Below are 18184 nucleotides of genomic sequence, written 5' to 3'. Positions count from 1 at the left end.
CCTCCATAAAACTCCATGCAAATTGACCTAAGCACAAGATCACTAGTGAATTTTCGGTAGGCACAAATGAGTGCTAGCGCATCTTCGCTATGAAATGCTCGCAAAGGCGAAGTAACGCTAGTGAAAAGTTGCCAGCGTTCGACGAAACTTTTTAGTGAATTAGCGTATTCGTATCGCATTTGCTCCTGGCAAAGTGGTGCGAGGGGTGTGAAGCTGACGCTGGCGCAAATTCGTCCATTACTGAAAAGCATGTATAAAAGAGAAAAGACAGAAGAGCACTGGGAAGTTTAGAAGGCACTGGGAGACATCAAAGGACAGGAGGATATACATTTAAAGGGGAGAGAGGAGGGGTACACTGTGCCGGCTGGGCAATATTTTGCAACTGGGGGTACTTTATTTATTATAATACACAAGTTTTAGTTAGTCATGTGACAGAAATGAAATCAGAACTCACCGTTTATAACTGATGACATCAGAACTCACTGTTTATAAGTATATAATTTACAAGATATTCATTTGAGTATTATATATAAGTACTGCACTCAACAGGCTCAATTAGAGCAACTGATTTTAATAAACAAACAGTTTGCCAACATGCAAAACTGTCCAGGTCTTTACCTCAGGGACTGCTACAATCACTTCCCATTCCTGAGTCCATGGACCCATATCTCCATAGATTTCATTGAGGAGTTGCCTCTCTCTAAGGGGTGTACAGTCATCTGAGTGGTGGTAGACCGTTTTAGTAAGATGTCTCATTTTATTTCCCTCCCTCCCCTTTGCTAAATCTCTTTCAGAGCCTTTTTTGAAAACATATTTAAGTTTCATGGGTCCCCATTGAACATTGTTTCTGATAGGGGAGCTGAATTTGTGTCAAAATTTTGGAGGGCTTTTTGTTCCCTTATGGTTACTGATTTATCTTTCTCCTCTGCCTATCACCCACAAACCAACGGCCAGACAGAGAGAACAAATCAATCTCTGGAAAAATTTCTTAGATGTTATATTTCCAATATTCGGTCTCTTTGGGCAGATTTTCTTCCTTGGCCCGAGTTTGCATATAATAACGCTACTTACTCGTCCACAGGAGTCTCCATTTCTTTTACTGTGTTTGATCATCATCCTGGAGTTTTTTCTTTTTCTGATCTTTCCTCAGATGTTCCCACTGTCAACATCTTAGTTCATCATTTTTACAAGATTGGCAAGGGGTCCAAGACTCTTTGTCTGCTGCAGTTGCTGCCCAAAAAAGACATAGGCACAGGAGAGCTTCACCACCAGGTTGGTGATAAGGTGTGGTTGTCCTCTAAGAACATTCCACAAAAAGTCCCTTCCATCAAGTTAGGTCTTAAATTCATTGGTCCTTTTCTGTATGTGAGGTGATTACTGTCAGTTTGGATCTGCCACCTAAAATATCTAACTGTTTTCATGTATCTTTTTTCGAAACCTGCTAGAATTGTTCATGAGAATTCTCCTCCTCCCATTTCTAATGCAGGTCAACTTAAATATTTAGTCCAGAGATTAGTGGATTCCCAATATCTTGTACATTGGAAGGGTTACGGTCATGAGGAGAGGTCTTGGGTTCCTGCCTCTGATGTTCATGCGGACCATTTCAAGGTTTCCTGATAGACCTAGGGGTCCAGAGGGAGGGGGGGGCAATGTGAAAACTCACCCTGGTGGTCTAGTGGGATGCGACGAGGATGCCTGCAGCATCCGTCCTCATGCATGCCGATGCACGTACTGAAGGGCTGACGGTGCTCTCTCCCTGGCGGCATTCGAGTAGTGAAGGGCTCCTCCCGAAGTAAAAGTCGGTTGTTATAGGCAGAAGAGTGAGCCGTAACCAGGACCTTGGGGTTTGCTCTGGGTTTGGGAGACCAAACATCACAATTTCATAAAAACGGCCAATTTTTGGAAACGCATTGCGAGTGAGTAATTTGGAGTAGAAAGATATGGTTACCCATTTAAGATTCAGCTGAATGTGTACCTTCCAAAATGTATGGTTTTGGGGGGCCAACGTATTTTTTTGTGTTTTTACCCTGCAAAAAAATGTGTTGACTTCCAGAACAAGTTTTATGCACTAACTTAATTTTGGGGCCTCTAAACGCCAGATACTTTGTTAATCCTATGCACAATGGGCATCAAACTGTTCAGTGGACCCCTGGCATTCATATTTAGTGTACCCTGGTGTCGATTTCCTGCTACAATTATCACATAATTAAACAATTAACATCTTGTTCGCAAATATGGCCACATACAGATGCAAAATTGAGTGTGCGTTGATACTGATTAGAAAGGTACTTGTGTTTGTAATTAACAAAGCAAGTATTAAAGGAAACTCAGTATCTACCATCAGGCTACATCTGCTGCCAGTACTCCAGGGTTTCCTCAGCATGTACATCAATGGCCACAACCGACTTGCTCCATGTAATTTGCTGCTAATGCTGTTATTAATGGGGTGTGCCAAAAGTGATACCATTTCAACACAAATAGGATGCACCGCAACTTTTGCTTGATTTACTAAAGCAGAAGCTACTTTTCTACCTTATTGATGCATTGCATGCCAGTTGCAATGGAAGCAACCTATCATGCAACCCAATTGTGGTGGAAACATGGGGGAAAAACATTACATAGTAGGTGCTGAAATCTGCTCCATGTGTCTGTATCCGGGCCAGTGCAATGACTCCGGGTGCAGTCAAAGGAGAAAGCTGATGCCAGAGGAGGGGCTGATTCTATGAGTCAGCCCTTTGTGGCTTGAGCCTAAGATTTTATAGATGTGAAAGTTGTCACTTTGATAAGAATGAGTTTTACAGTACAATTTTCTTCTAGCGAATGGTGGTGAGTCCAACCTTTGACAAATATGCCCCATAGAGAGTGGTATAAAGAAGGATTAAGGCCAGAGAAAACAACTGATTTCTTGCCACTTGAAATAGCTTGCCACTGACTTGCGCGAGAGACGGCAAATGATCATTCAGGTTATGCTGTATAGTATACCAAGATGAACAAAATGAGGTAATAACAGAAAATGGGGCACAAAGCACACAAAACTTATAGACAAAGCAGACAGCAGAGGATGCTCAATAGCAGCTAAACCATAGGACAAGCTTTGGATGTTTCCACTTTTCAGTAAGTTAAATAATATCTAGCTGCCTCTGCAATAAGATTCATCTATGAATGTGAGTTTTTTGTGGCCATTTCATTGCTTGTATTTACTCGTTGTACATTGATATACGGCATAACAAACACTTCTAGAGAGTTTGCAGTCAGATTTGAATTGGTTTGTCAATAGGGAAAATTCAGGGGGAGGATAAAAGAAGAGGATGGTATTTTGGCTGGGTTTGGGGGAGGTAAGAAAGATCTGGGGAGGGAGCAAGCTCTATTAATATTGGGCTCTTTTGCAGCTGAATGAATTTCTCTCTACATATTAGATACTCTATGTGCCCTGTTATGTTTCTCACCAGTTTATTCTGTAACAGCATCTACAACACTACACTATGTCATCTTCACAAAGGCTTGTTTTGGTTCTTGGAGGAGCTGGCACTGTGGGTTCAGGGATTGTGAAATGTCTTTTGCAGAAAGGTAAGACACAATCAAGCAGTTATTGATAGAAGGGGGAGGAGATAATTCAATATGAAATCATGTTGGAGGGGGTGATGGGAATCACTTAAAGGAGAAGGAAAGTCTCTAAACAACATTCCCTAAAAATCTCAGCCTTAATATAGTCTCTAACATATTCCCCCAGCTCAATGTAATGTTGCTTAGTTTGACTTTGTAATGGCAAAGTCAGGTCCTGCTATTAGGTACCTGTTTCAATCCAGAGCTGCTTCCTTTCTCCTCCAACAGAGATTTCCCCGGGCAAACACATGCGCACCTCACTGCTGAGCTGCTGCTGCCGTTTTTTTTTTTTTTCTTCATTAGCATATTCAGCCTGTACGTGCTGAAAGTCTTGCCCTCGTTAGCCCCGCCCACTTAATCCCATTGTCCAATCGGAACTCTCCTCTGTTTTTTCAAGACAGTCCTGCACAGCCCCTCTCCCTAAAGCTGCAGTTTACAGTGTAGGAGACACGGGCGGAAGTGATGTCAGCAGCTTGAAAATGGCAACTGCAATCTATTTAAGAGAGGGCTTACTTTCAAGACAGCAAGCTGGATAAATAATGCTCATCCAGAAGAACTGCTATAGCTGTTTGGGAGGCAGAAGTATGGTAATTATATTAAAGGGATTTTCATGTAAATCCTTTCCTTCTCCTTTAAGAGAGTGGGAATTTGGAAATGTTAAGAACTGTTAAGGATCTGTATCCTTTTATGTTATCACTGTTGTTCTTGTCACAGGCTTTCGAGTGGCTGTTATTTCAAGGGATACATCAAGACTAGATATGATGAAGAGTTTTGTACCAGTTTCTTGCAAAGAGAATCTCTATACTTTGCTTGGAGATGTGGGTGAGATGCAGTACAGGGAGATGAACATCTTTATCAAGTAACCCTGACGCCAATATACATGAGGCACTTATTTGCTGGCATTTTCACCATGCATAGGTGTACAGCAAATGTTTATTTTTATCAAGTGGCCACACATTGATCTACTTGATCTGGTTTGGAAAGCTCTGGGTGGCACAGAACACACCTGCTTGTTATATATTTTGTTTTGTATTGATATTATGTCACTTTTGTTGTTGGTTTGCCTTTGTCAATGTGTGATTCTATGTTTGGGTCATGCAGGTTCTGAGGAAGGGGCACAAAAGGCAGCAGCAACTTTGCTCAGTCAAGTAGGAAAGGTAACAGATGTGGTGTCCTCACTCGGGTTTAGCTGGTGGCAGGGGGGCCCTCCACACATGCAGTCATTGCAGGAGCTGCAAAAGGTATGATCAGTGCGGGATAACAGGGTGAGGGCAGGCAAGCATGTCTGATACAAGCACAATGTTATACCTAAATCATTATAGAAAGCTCTGGTTACATTCAGTATGTGGATATACTTCACTCAGATTGAATGTCTTGCTGTGCAGCTGAACTTGCAGCTTTACACTGGGATTATTCATTAATAGATGCTGCTTTCCAAATAGCTATTAAATATATTCCAAATAAATACTGAATAAATAAAAATATCTAACGCAACCCTGGTACAAGAAAATGAATATCTTAGTCAAACATACCCATTTTTCTAATGATTCTTGTGTTCAAGTTACAGCTAAAGAGAAATAACTTGGCTTTTACTACAAATTTGTTTGTAGGTGCTGGAGACCCTCCTGCTCAGTACATTCACTGCCTGGAAAGCTTTCTTCCCTTTAGTGAAGGATGATCCAGATGCCACCTATACCTTCATTACAGGCATGGACATTCCTACATAATCTTCATACAGCCAGCTGCAGAGTTTCTGCACTAAGATATCCCAAGTTAAAGCAGAATGTCTTGTTTTTTTTTCCTTGGAGAATTAAATGGACAGATAATTCTGGATCCATATGAACAGAGGTGTTTGGGAGTGGAGTAGGTGGGCTGGTGACAGCACTTAATAATTATGGGTTTCTAACACATGGCTATCATGTAGTTAACCCAGTATCTCAAAATATTACTTTTTTAAATTAACATACAGATTATAATTCAATATACATTGACATGTTCCTAATATCCATACATTCAGCCTTCTCTCTCACTACCACAGGGGGGGCTGGAGAACGCCTGCTTATGCCAGGAACAGGATTCCTAACTTTGGGTGCAGCAGGAGCCCTGGCCTTTTCCCAGGTTGTCCGTGAGGAATATCCAGAAGTTCCATGTAAACTTAATGAGGTATGTGCTAAATAAAACAATGTGTGGGTTTGCAGATCTGACAATAGAAGAAAATAGAACTGATTCAATAATTCTGTTACTTCTGGATAATTATATTTCTGCCACAAGTAAAAAGCATGCCTGAGGTACAGCATTCCTTAATAGTCTGACACAAGTCTGGCAATAACAAATGTAAAGAAAATGTTATATAGAAGTAGCATCATAAGGCAAAACCCAGACACTTGGGGGCCGATTCACTAAGCTCGAGTGAAGGATTCGAATTAAAAAAATTCGAATTTCGAAGTATTTTTTGGGTACTTCGACCATCGAATTGGTTAAATTCGTTCGAATTCGAACGAAATCGAACGATTCGAACGAAAAATCGTTCGACTATTCGACCATTCGATAGTCGAAGTACTTTCCCTTTAAAAAAAACTTCGACCCCCTACTTCGGCAGCTAAAAGCTACCGAAGTCAATGTTAGCCTATGGGGAAGGTCCCCATAGGCTTGCTAACCTTTTTTTGATCGAAGGATTTTCCTTCGATCGTTGGATTAAAATCGTTCGAATCGTTTGATTCGAACGATTTAATCGTTCGATCGAACGAAAAATCCTTCGATCGATCGAACGTAGGATTAGCGCTAAATCGTTCGACTTCGATATTCGAAGTCGAACGATTTTAGTTCCCAGTCGAATATCGAGGGTTAATTAACCCTCGATATTCGACTATTGATGAATCGGCCCCATATTGTTGATTATAAAGCAGATTGTCCTTTTTTATATCTAAAGTATTATTATTTGCATGTATTTATAGAGAACCAAGAAATATGGTTCAATGACTGATCCACTTCATTTTGTAAGCTGGGGGGGGGGGGGTTGGACCTCCAAAGATGCTTGAATTGAGAGTCTGACAGCCACAGGGTTAATGGACCAAAAGTCTTCCAAGACTTCCACTGGTTTTAGAAGTATTGTGATAAAAAAAGAAGCTATGCTCTTCCAACGTTTTTTCAAAGTAGAAGTAGGGGATCCGTTATCCATAAAGCTTCGAATTACAGAATGGAGGTCTCCCATAAACTCCATTATATCCAAATAATCCACATTTCTTAAAAATATTACTATTTCTTCGTAATAGTAGAACAGTACCTTGTACTTGGTCCAAACTAAGATATAATTTCTAGTATACTAAAGGTATGAAGATCCAAAAGATCTGTTATCCGGAAAGCCCCAGGTCCTGAGCATTCTGGATAACAGGTCCCATACCTGTACTATAAATGCAACAAAGTATAATTAAATGTACAGAAAACATTCTCATAGTTTCTTTTTGTTTTCTTTATTCCCCAGATAAAGATCAACATGGGAGTAGCCAAACCTGAACGCCTGGGCCCTGGATATGTCAGTCATCTGGAGGTTGGAGAAGCCATAGCAACGGTAGTAGAGAAAAAGCGAGTGTCGCATACTGTATTATGCGTCAAGTCTACCACAGACCTCAAGACCCTCATCTTGGAAGGGAAGCTGTAGGATGTGGGACAGATTTAACATTGGTAAAAATCACCCTGGCCAATACATCATACATCCTTCTATGAACTGCACAAAATGACCCCAGCATATACTGTACAAATCAGGCTAAATGCCAGGACCCATTAAATTTAGAATATTTAACAGATATTATACCTACCTCCTCTATAACAAAATGGGTACTTAAAGGACTTAAAAAACACAGGACTGTACTACTGTATCTCTAGTTACAGCAACTGCCTATTATCCAATCTTGTATTTCCTAAGAACACGTAGACTTTACACAGGCACAGACCTACGGATATGTACAGTATTAGACTGTGGATAGCATGGAAAACTAGTCAGTTATGGAAACTGAGCAGTAGGCAAATATATGTTAAACAGTTTACTCCTGATTTCTATAACTCCTTTTGGTAAACCATGTTGCTTATTATTGATGTTCTTGTGTGTGTGTGTGTGGGTGAAAGTTGTTCTTTTATAATAATCCCCTAGTACTATACACACCATAACTTTTTACAGTCACACTTAGTAGCAAATTACAGATTTATAGATGATTCATAAGATATTTATAATGTGCATGTTTGTGATATCTCTGAACTAAACAGAGTTTATGTATGACATGATCCCTTGTCTTTAGCCTAAAAGCTTAATGATAATTAGCTATCCCTTTTTATTGCATTAATCCATCCACATGCTCTGACTTCTCCAACAGGCGCTTATTTTTGTATCCTTTTTCTCTGGAAGTTCAGCAGTACATAATACAGGTATGGGATCTGTGATCTGGAAACCTGTTATCCAGAAAGCTCTGAATTATGGAATGGCCATCTCCCATAGCCTCCATTTTATATCAATCCAATTTTTTTAAAAATGATTTCCCTTTTTCTTTGTAATAATAAAACATTGTAGTTGATCCAAAATAAGATATAATTAATGCTTATTGGAAGCAAAACCAGACTATTGGGTTTAATGAATGCTTAAGTGCTTTTCTAGTAGATTTAAGGTATGATAATCCAAATTACAGAAAGATCCATTATCCAGAAAACCTCAGGTCCCAAACATTCTGGATAACAGGTCCCATACCTGTAGTACACTTGTCTGGGATATTTAATGAAACAGCCACTAAATGTATTACGTGACATATGTGATATATGTTTAACCAACAATACCCAGCAGCAAATAGAAAATCTCTACAGATGACACTCTTTCATTCTTTCATGAATACAATTAGTTTCTTAAGGCCAAATGGCACATAAAGAGATTAAATCTCCTCTAAATGCTTTCCCACTGGTGGTATAGTGAACAGCTGGTAGAAAAACATATACATTGTGTTTTTCCAAAGTTCCAAGTTTTCCTTTTAAGGAACACTTTGATAATCAAATGAAATGAGATTTGCTTTCCTGTAATTCATTCTAAGAAGCACACTTTTTTGTCTGACTCTTGCTTCTTTATTGCTCTACTTTTTAAGTGAAGCAAACCCTTAGCTCCTCTCTACGTTAAAAGCAGTATTATTTTATATTCACACTGTATGTATTAGAATGGGATTTTTAATTAAACATTTAAAGAAGAAGAATAAATAGTAGAAGAAAACACGGTGGTTGCAATTTTGTTTACAAGACTGATTTGTATGGGATGTGGTCAATTTTAACATGTTCAGGAGTCACATAATAATATGATGAGGTTATACAGATGTGTCAGTTGAGCCCTAACCTGGCTGGAGGCCATAAAAAACATTGAAGGACCATCTTGCAGTGCAAATGTGGGACACACTGGGTGCGGCAGCCCCAAAACACCCCTGTTTCCAAATGTTGAGACTGCTTTCCGTTAGAAGATCAAATGAGTGAAAGGATGGAGTGTAAAGTGGGCAACCCAAAGGCAATTAACCTTGCTGTCTGAGGGAGAATGCATACTTGCCGAGATTGAAGGAGAACTACTTATTTATGTTCTCTACATTATTGGATTTACAGCAGGATTGAAAGATTTTAGGGAATAATTCATGGTGATCACATTGATTTGTTTCTGCTCCTTTTACAAGGGAAAAGCAGCCATGACAAGTCCCCATAAGCCAAAACTCAGGTAGAGTTTGCCCACAAAATGGCAAAAGTGCAAGCTCCTCAACTTGGGAAAATAAGAATACTAGGAGGGTGGCTTAACAATTACAGATGGTTCTGATCAACTTGCTTTAGCACAGTGTACTTTAACAAATAGAAGATCTCAGGAAAGACTTGCATGCAGCATTTCCTATAGGTCTAGGAAGCCTGCCAGGAGTGCAGAGCACAATCAGCATTCCTAAGCTCGTAGCACTGAGTGACTCTGCCTTAATTAAAAGCAGAGAGATCTCTCAAAGCCTCAGTGAGATGCTCAGACAAAGTTTTCGGAGCTTGGGAATCATCCAGCACACAAGGAATTATTGAATGTTGTCCCTGGTAAATATGTTCATATTAGACACGGAGCAGCATTCATCTGTAACAGAATTCTGTTTGAAGACTTCTTAATTTAGCTACAGGTGGGGGACATTTATAAAAATCTCCTGCCTAATTTCAACTACAGTGTGTTCCCCCAATAGATTAAACTGTTTATTTATCAAATGTCACAAAAACATACATTTTTGAGGAGTCAGCCTGATAGGGGTAAGCTGGCCATGCATGGAAAGATCTGTTTGCTTGGCAATCCTTCCCTGATATGCCCATTTTGAAGTGGGTGATATTGTGCTGATCTGACCAATTGGCCAGTTATAAAAATGGAGATACAGGCAGATGGGATCTTTACACCTGCCCACTCATAGAGAGCCTTACAGGGTCAGATAAGATGCTCACTCGGCCTGAATTGGCAGCATAAATGTGCCACGTAGGGCCATCTTTAGTTTTTCACAGCACTACAAAATAATTGTGGGTTCCTGCTTAGTAGTGTCCACTGCAAGTTTTACTTGTGCTGCTAAAGCTGGCCATAGACGCAAAGATCCGATCGTACGAATCGAGGATTCGTACAATTTTTGGCCCGTGTGTGGAGAGTCCCGACATTTTTCGCGAAGATCAGTCGTTTGGTCGATCGGACAGGTTAGAAAATTTCTGTTGACTGCCGATAATATCTCTGCATGTATTGCCAATCCGACAATTTTCAGTGGGAGACTGTCACCAGCTTTTGTCGGACATAAATTTCGTATGATTGCTGTCAGGGGCAGAACATCGGCTGATCTGTTCTTTTCTACTTTATTTGATCTGAATGGTTAGTGGCAGGTCGGGAGATGGGGAACGATCTGATCTTTGCATCTATGGCCAGCTTAAGTTTAAGAGTGGGTATGGTGTGATGTCCATTAGCATCAACTGCCTCCATAGACACAACCTGCTAAGGAAACCTTGGATTTGCCACCAGGTCCATATTGGCAGTAATTTCAGTGATCCCTAGTGGTGCTGTAGAGGTTGACAAAAAGTTTACCTGCACCTTACCCTAATCCAACCACTCCCAACCTGATCCAACCTGACCTAGCAAGCCATCACCACTTACATGACCGTGCCAGACCTGTCCATCTGCAGTCACTAAAGAGGTGGATCAATGATAGTATGAACATATAAATTGTGACTGCAAATGAGTTCATAATGATGTCACTGGCAGGATGGACTACAAGCTTTGGCCTGACAAGGATGTGCGTTTGCCCATGGGTTGGGTGGGTTTGGGCCATCCCACAGATCACTAATCCTTAGCATCTATGTGCAAAGTTAGATACAATTTATCAGAGCAGGCCAAACAAGTATAAGTTGCTACAAGCATTTGAGTTCAAGTGCCTTTGAGAATGGTGTACATTTGTGCACTTATGCATATATTCTAGCGCAAGACTATGCAACACTTGCATTCTATATTAATCTGATGAACAGCATTGCCACTAAGAATAAGAACAATGAAATATAACAAAATAATCAGCTCCTTATGGGGCTTGTCTGAGAATACTTCTCTGTTTTCATTCAATAGACAGTCACAAATGCCTCTTGGGAAAACATTGGTTCTATTTTGATGACTTATTTGTTTCAAATAGAATTACTTGTAATCCAATTAATATGCTTATTTTCCCATTATTTGGAAATTTCTATTTTAGACACACTGAGTCAGCAATTCATAGTGGGAGGTATAATTTGTAAAACTTGCACTGAAATTTTGTTTTCACTTATCAAAAATAAAGTATGCTCCTTAATACTTGTATATTGCAGCAATACCCTGGTTTACATAAGTAAAAGGTCATCTACCCCTTTAAGGTTGGAATCAGATGCAAATAAGAAAGTTCTGGCTGCTGGGTTTTCTAAAAGGATAATGACTAGGCTTTCTACTCTCCCCTTAAGCATTTTGTGAACAAAATGTATATATTTGCATTCTGGATGACAGATAAAACTTGTAGGACTTACATTAAATAAAAAGAGTAGAAGTTATTCTTTAAATGGAGTTTTACTTTTATTATATCATAGAAGCAAAGTTGTATTAAAATGTTCTTATTACTGTCTGTTTATGAAGAAACTGAATTCATAAAAGTAATGGAACAGTCATCTTCCAACCTCCACGTGAACTGGCAGGGGTAAAAAGAAAACTAAAAAGGTTATCTACTAGATAATGTAAAAGGTGTGCAAAGGTATGAGTGTCTCAACATCCACAGCATCTGATTAGTGATGGGCGAATTTGTCTCGTGAATTTCCTGCGAAATTAGCAAAACGTGCAAAAATTTGCAGGCGTCAAAATTGGCGCTGGTGACAATTCTGATGCGGGCGACTTTTGACGCACATTAAAGTCAATGGACATCCGTTTAATTTCTCAAATTTATTTGCCGGCAACGAAATGCGCAAAGTTGCCGCAAATTTTCGCCTGCCGAATAAATTTGCCCATCACTACATCTGATAAATTGTCACCAAGCAGCCAAAGAAATGCAGTCAGCCGGCTATATCAAGTTGTTAGTGTCCCTTGCAGTCAGTCAGTTACTGGGAGCTGAAAGTAAGGGTAAGGACTCTATATATGACAGAGCACTCAGTAGTGAGGTCAGGTTGTATCCATCCTCCACAAAAAGATACCTGAAAAATCATAAAAACATGTTTTCCATAGTCTCACAAGCCTTTAATATTTTATGAGGGTGACCCTCATAGTTCTGTAGTGGTCTCATGTGGTATGGTGGCTTATCAATTTTATGATCATGATTTTGTATCTACCAAACCCTGTTTTGCAAAATACATGCATTAGCTTAGATACAAAATTAATTTGTGAAACGGGACCAGGGAATATGCGTTGATCAATTTTTTCCTTTTTGTATGTTTGTAACTATCCTGGCCAGATCAGTTGCACTTCCTTTGTATGTTTATTTGGCCTTGAAGTGCTCCCACGTATCCTTCTTTTTTGTGCACTTCAGCAGAGTGCCTATAGTTCTACTGAAGGGAGAATGGTCAGACTTCCATGTGGTTTTAGCAGCCCCACACCAATCCCTTTAATGGTGGCCTTATGCCTCTAAAAATAGGTGTTGGTTTGGGCAATCACTCACTTAAAAGCTGCTGGAGGGGGAGGAAGGACAAGCCTATGAAACCATTGCTTAGATCAGAGCAACCTCTCCCCTATTAATGCTGTGGCATAGGAGAGGATCAAGCCCTGTTAGATCAGTACTTTGGTGCTGGTCTGGGCAATCACTGTCTTTTACAAGCTGTAAGTGGGGAGAAAGGAACAAGTATGTGTAAAAAATCAATGTTTTGGTATTGGTAAACCTCTCCCCTTATAAAATGCTACTGGCGTGGGGGAGGATCAAGCCCATTGAAGCAGATACCTTGGTCTGGTGACACTGACCCAGAGACGTGTAGTTCTGCAGGGAGATGCCAACCCAGAAAAAACTTGTCCAGAGGTACACAGTTAGGACCACCATATAGAGTTTACCTTGACGTTGTATGGTATGATCTAATTTTGTAAATAAAAACTCGTTTTGCATAATACTGTACATGCATTAGCATAGATACTAAATAAATTTGTGAAACAGGGAACCAGGGAATGTGCGTTGATCAATTTTTCCTTTTTGTATAGTTTTGTGGAGACCATACAGTAGCATAGCAGCCTTAACTGCCTATATCTCGAAATGATGTAAACACAATTAAAGGGAGCTGTGTGAGTTGAACTTTAAATTTGAGAGTAAAGGTGGCCATAGACACACAGATCCTATCGTACGTGTGTGGCGTGCGCCATCTTTCGTCCAGCGGAGATCGGTCGTTTGGTCGATCGGTCGTTTGGTCGATTGGTCAGGGTTGATTTTGACCCGACCGATCCTGTCGGAGCGCATTGCGCATCGTAATCGGATTGTTCGGCCATACGGCCGAACAATCAGATTACCCCCGATATAGCCATGCTCGTTAATGGCATATCGGGGAAAGATCTGCTCGTTTGGCGATGTTGCCAAACAAGCGGATCTTTGCGACTATGGCCACCTTAAGGACAACCGAAATAATAAACCACTGATTATGGCCACCTACCCCTCATGTATGAACTCCTCCAGCGTTGCACTCTCTGAGAGCAGCTGTGTGTTTTCAGCACTACAAATGCTAAGATAAGAAACAGGTCATCTGCTCCTCTGTAAAAGATTAGAGATCAAGTTGCTAAAGAGATGGTAGGGACATCATCAGTTCTCCAAATACTTTCATACTGGCTGCATTCTGGGGCCATAAAGAAGTAACCACAGTCACTACGGACGTGAGTATCGAAAGACATGACAGGAAGGTTTACAGACTGATACAACTGACCCAACTATATGTGAATAAATAATCTACAGATTATAATCTATGTAAAGTACTATGGAATATATTGGTGCTATATAAATAAACTATTCCAATAATAATATATTGAATAGGCAAATATCAAGTTGCTGTGGGTTACTGCACTTGGGCACATTTTCCTCATAATACCCAGACTTGTATGTGTGTGTTTTTGCTCTGGGGACATTTATACCTATTGCAGTAATATCTGACCCTAGTAGCATGTTGGAACAGTCTGATCTTGCCATTTGAAAGCTATTTATGTGTCATTATATAACAACCATTGTCAAATGTACTGGGCATAATTAGAACAGAAAAAAGTAGATTTAAATGCCTGAATGCCTGAACAGAGATGGCGGGGAGGTGTGGGAAGAAAAGGGAGATAGAAAATGGAATGTAGCTCTACAATAGAATTTATAAAATATAATGATGGTGGGATTATGAATATTAATTTAAAACAAAGATGAAAGAGAGGGAGTATAAAGGAGGAGTAAGTGAAAGGCTTCAGTATCTGGAGAAAGCAGATAAGTGCCCTTAGCGTCTGGGATCTGCAGTCCCCTGCTGTCTGAGGTCATTGTAGGGCTGCTAAAGATGCTGATCTGTTTGGAAGTTTAGATCGTTTTGCCTCATTAAGTGTTGACAGTTATATGCAGAATATCCTCTAAGCTACACAGGCTTCTAACAGTGTCCATGTCAAACATTTAACCCTATAAATTCGATTGTAGAGCTACATTCTATTCTTTATAATCCATTGGAAACTTTAATGTCTGTATCAAATTTTCCATTTCACTTTCACTATTAAGGTTTATCTTACTTGTCTGCTATACCCCTCTAACGTTGCAAACCTCTGAATTCTACATCATATTTGTAAGTCCACTTTGCATTCTAAGATACATACTATATATAGATATATATACTGGTCAATTATGGATTCTGAAATCAGCCAAAGTAGGATGAGGCTTTAAAGGGGTGGTTCACCTTTAAGTTAACTTTCAATAGCTTAAAGAATGACCAATTCTAAGCAACTTTTCAATTGGTCTTCATTATTTAATTTTTTATAGATTTTGAATTATTTGCATTCTTCTTGTGACTCTTTCCAGCTTTCAAAAAGGGGGGTCACTTACCCCGTCTAAAAACAAATGCTCTGTAAGGCTACACATTTATTGTTATTGCTACTTTTAATTATTCATCTTTCTATTCAGGTCCTCTTCTATTATTCAAATCAATGCTTGGTTGCTAGAAACCAGACTACTGAAACTGCAAACTGGAGAGCTGCTGAATAAAAAGCAAAATAACTCAAAAAGCACAATTAATAAAAAATGAAAACCAATTGCAAATTGTCTCAGAACATCACTCTCTACATCATACTGAGAGTTAATTTAAAGGTGAACAACCCCTTTAAAATTAAAAATTCTCTCGTGTCTGAGAGATGCTTATATGAACTGTTACTGTGATGTAAATGCATTCAGGAATTCATTGAAATCTATGGGTATTTAATTTCAGGGCAGGCCAGCTTTCACTTGGGTTTAGAATGTTATTCATGAAGTGTAATCAATAAAGAGATGCCTAAGTAACATAACCTACAGAAAAATTGAAAGCAAGTTGAATACACCTGTATATTTTCAAGGTCATGTTCTGATTAAGGGCAGCTGGTCCCAAAACGTGTCAAGCTAACCATGCAGCATGTGTTTTAATATGGACCAATAATAACTTCGGCTTTTAACAGACAGTCCGGTGTGCGGAGCTTTGGTTTTTTTTCTCTACTCCATTGGATGCGGTGCGGGACTCTAAGGGTTCCTTGCACCCGGTCTTGTGCAAAGTGCTGCCATTTTTCAAATTACAAATGCGGTGAGTCTGAGCAGTTATGTTTCCTTTGATCATGTTCTAACCTCCTTAAGTCTCTGCTCTCATTTCATAATTTTCCACTGCACCTCACAACTCGACTTTCCTCTAACTCTATTTTCCTGTTTTTTCACCTTGTTGCTCTCCCCACATTATCTGTTTTTCTTCTCTCTTTCCAAACTCTCTCCACTTGTCTCACTTACTCCCCTCCATTCCTGACCCCCATTCCCTTGGGTCTAATATGAATGCTAATTAAAGAAGACAGCCACTGTGCTCTGTAGTTGCTGCTCTATGGAGTGACGCGGCCTCCTGTGGCCTGCATGATCGTGTCTATGCTCTGCTCACAACTGTCACATTATTTTCATCAGACTTGTTTTCTGTGGGAATTTAGATCAAACTCGTTTACGTAGAAACACAAAGCAGGAAAAGCAAAACATGAAATAAGAAAGGCATTTTTTCTCTCTGTTTCCTGTGCTAATGCAGTTTTAGTCCACCATTGGTGATGGGCGAATTTGGGGCGTTTCGCTTCGCCGAAAAATTCATGAATTTCGCAAAGCGGCGCTGCGGTTTCACGAATTTATTCACTGGCGGCGAATCGCGGGAATTAGTGCCCTTTCGAATAAATTCGCCCATCACTATCCACCATCACTTTCATTGCAGATACTTACAAGGCTGAGGTGCTAGGTGTGGTACAATACTCCTCAGCACATTCACAGATTACACGCACATGACCAGGAATGGTGGAGCCTTCCACTGCACTTGTCACATAGTGCCCATCCAGCATGCGACCCCAGAGAAATAAAAAAAAAACAGTCAATTCACATTTTTCATGTAACAATAAGCTTTGACTAAATCACCAATCAAATCAACTTTTAAGGCGACTGTCAAGGACCAGAAGTCAGGATACTGCTCAAATCAGTGCACATGCATCCAGGGGCCAGAAGGTGTGTGCTTTTAGTCTTAGGCAGTTAAAGCCAATATTTTCAGCCTGCTGTAGCCACAACATATACACTTTTAAATCATGCAACTCCATGGATCGTGTTAATTCGGTTAGCAGACAGGATTCTGTTGAACATTCACCAGTTGCTGTGGTATTGCTTTGTTTTTTTACACAAATCTAATAAAAAGGTACCAAAAACTAAAATAGCCCTGATATGAAGACACATCAAATTGTATACTTAACTTACCCATCAAAATAAGAGGAAACAAAATGTGAATACTAGCACCGACTATTGAGCTTATGTTTAGTACTGTTTTATAACACTAAACGGCATTGACAATTCAGTTTTAGTACTGCATGGAGCCTTCCTGAGCTGGCAACGCAATAAAGTCACAGTCTATTTCCTTACCAATGCACTCCATCTTCCTTTGAGGTATGTAGTGCATGGGAAGATGTCCAAGTTCTTCCACAGCTGCCTTATATGGTTGTTCCACGTCTTCAGGAAAAGGCTATTATTCCTATATAACTTCATGGCTTGAAGCAGAGATTCTTCACGGGCAAGAAGTACGTACCTAAAGGAATAGAATAGCACATGCAGACTATATATAGGTCAGAGAGTGAGAATGCCCAAGTTAATTAAATATATATTATAATTATATATTATAAGAAAGAGTCAGCTGTCACTCATTATGTCAAAAATTATATACACAATCTAGTCCTGGCATAATCCACAAAAAATCAGTGGGAAAAATTTGGACCACAAATAATTTATAGAATGAAAAATGTAAACTGCTGTGTAAAAAGTGCGGGTCCTCTGTGATGCCTTTTTTCAAGCAAACACATTGGGGCCTATTTATTAAACCTCAATTTATTCTTGTTGAGTTTGTAAAGGGGAAACACTTGAACTTTTAGAGAAAAAAAACCTAAACTTTTCGAGATTTATTATGCTCCAAAGCTGCTAAAAATTTGAATCCAAAAATGTTCCAGCTAAAACCAGTCAAAATCATGTAGAAGTCAATGGCAGATGGTTCCTTTAACAATTAGAACATGTTTTTAAACTTCATGGTTATCTATAGTTTTGGCTGTTTTCACTGGTTTTTGCACGATAATCCGATGAATTTGAGTTTTTGCGGATTGGATTTGTAGCAAATTTTCGCTAGCGACGGGCACTTCGCCCTTTAATGAATCTGCCCCTTTGTATTCTGTTTCAATGTAACATATCTTGACTAGATATTTTGACCAAGACATAAGATTGCTGGACACCTATGACTAAGCGCTGGAAGGTGCGAAACGCGTAAGGTCGGCCATGTGAGGGTCAGTATGTATCTGTATTTTAATGTGAATTTAAATAAAATATTTTTATACTGAAGAAAAAAGCATTGGGACAGA

At 39.6% G+C, this 18184-nt stretch overlaps 1 protein-coding gene across 2 annotated transcripts; it reads left to right on the top strand.

The window, feature by feature from the left end:
* Nucleotides 1–2792: 2792 nt before the first annotated feature.
* LOC108715413 lies at nt 2793–8112 on the top strand. 2 transcript variants are annotated; one of them, XM_018260513.2, is made up of 6 exons: nt 2793–3567; nt 4318–4425; nt 4705–4844; nt 5214–5310; nt 5642–5766; nt 7085–8112. In XM_018260513.2, the coding sequence occupies exons 1-6, from the start codon at nt 3483–3485 to the stop codon at nt 7259–7261; spliced, it is 732 nt and encodes a 243-aa protein (XP_018116002.1). In that variant the 5' UTR covers nt 2793–3482; the 3' UTR covers nt 7262–8112. The 2 variants fall into 2 exon arrangements, with proteins under 2 accessions (XP_018116002.1, XP_018116001.1); XM_018260512.2 differs by lacking the exon at nt 2793–3567 and adding an exon at nt 4056–4190.
* Nucleotides 8113–18184: the final 10072 nt, after the last annotated feature.

The sequence above is a fragment of the Xenopus laevis genome, chromosome 4S, assembly GCF_017654675.1.
Source record: "Xenopus laevis strain J_2021 chromosome 4S, Xenopus_laevis_v10.1, whole genome shotgun sequence".
In the NCBI taxonomy this organism is placed as follows: Eukaryota; Metazoa; Chordata; class Amphibia; order Anura; family Pipidae; genus Xenopus; species Xenopus laevis.
The sequence above is the reverse complement of the archived record's forward strand: the minus strand, read 5'-3'. Positions and strand labels throughout refer to the sequence as shown.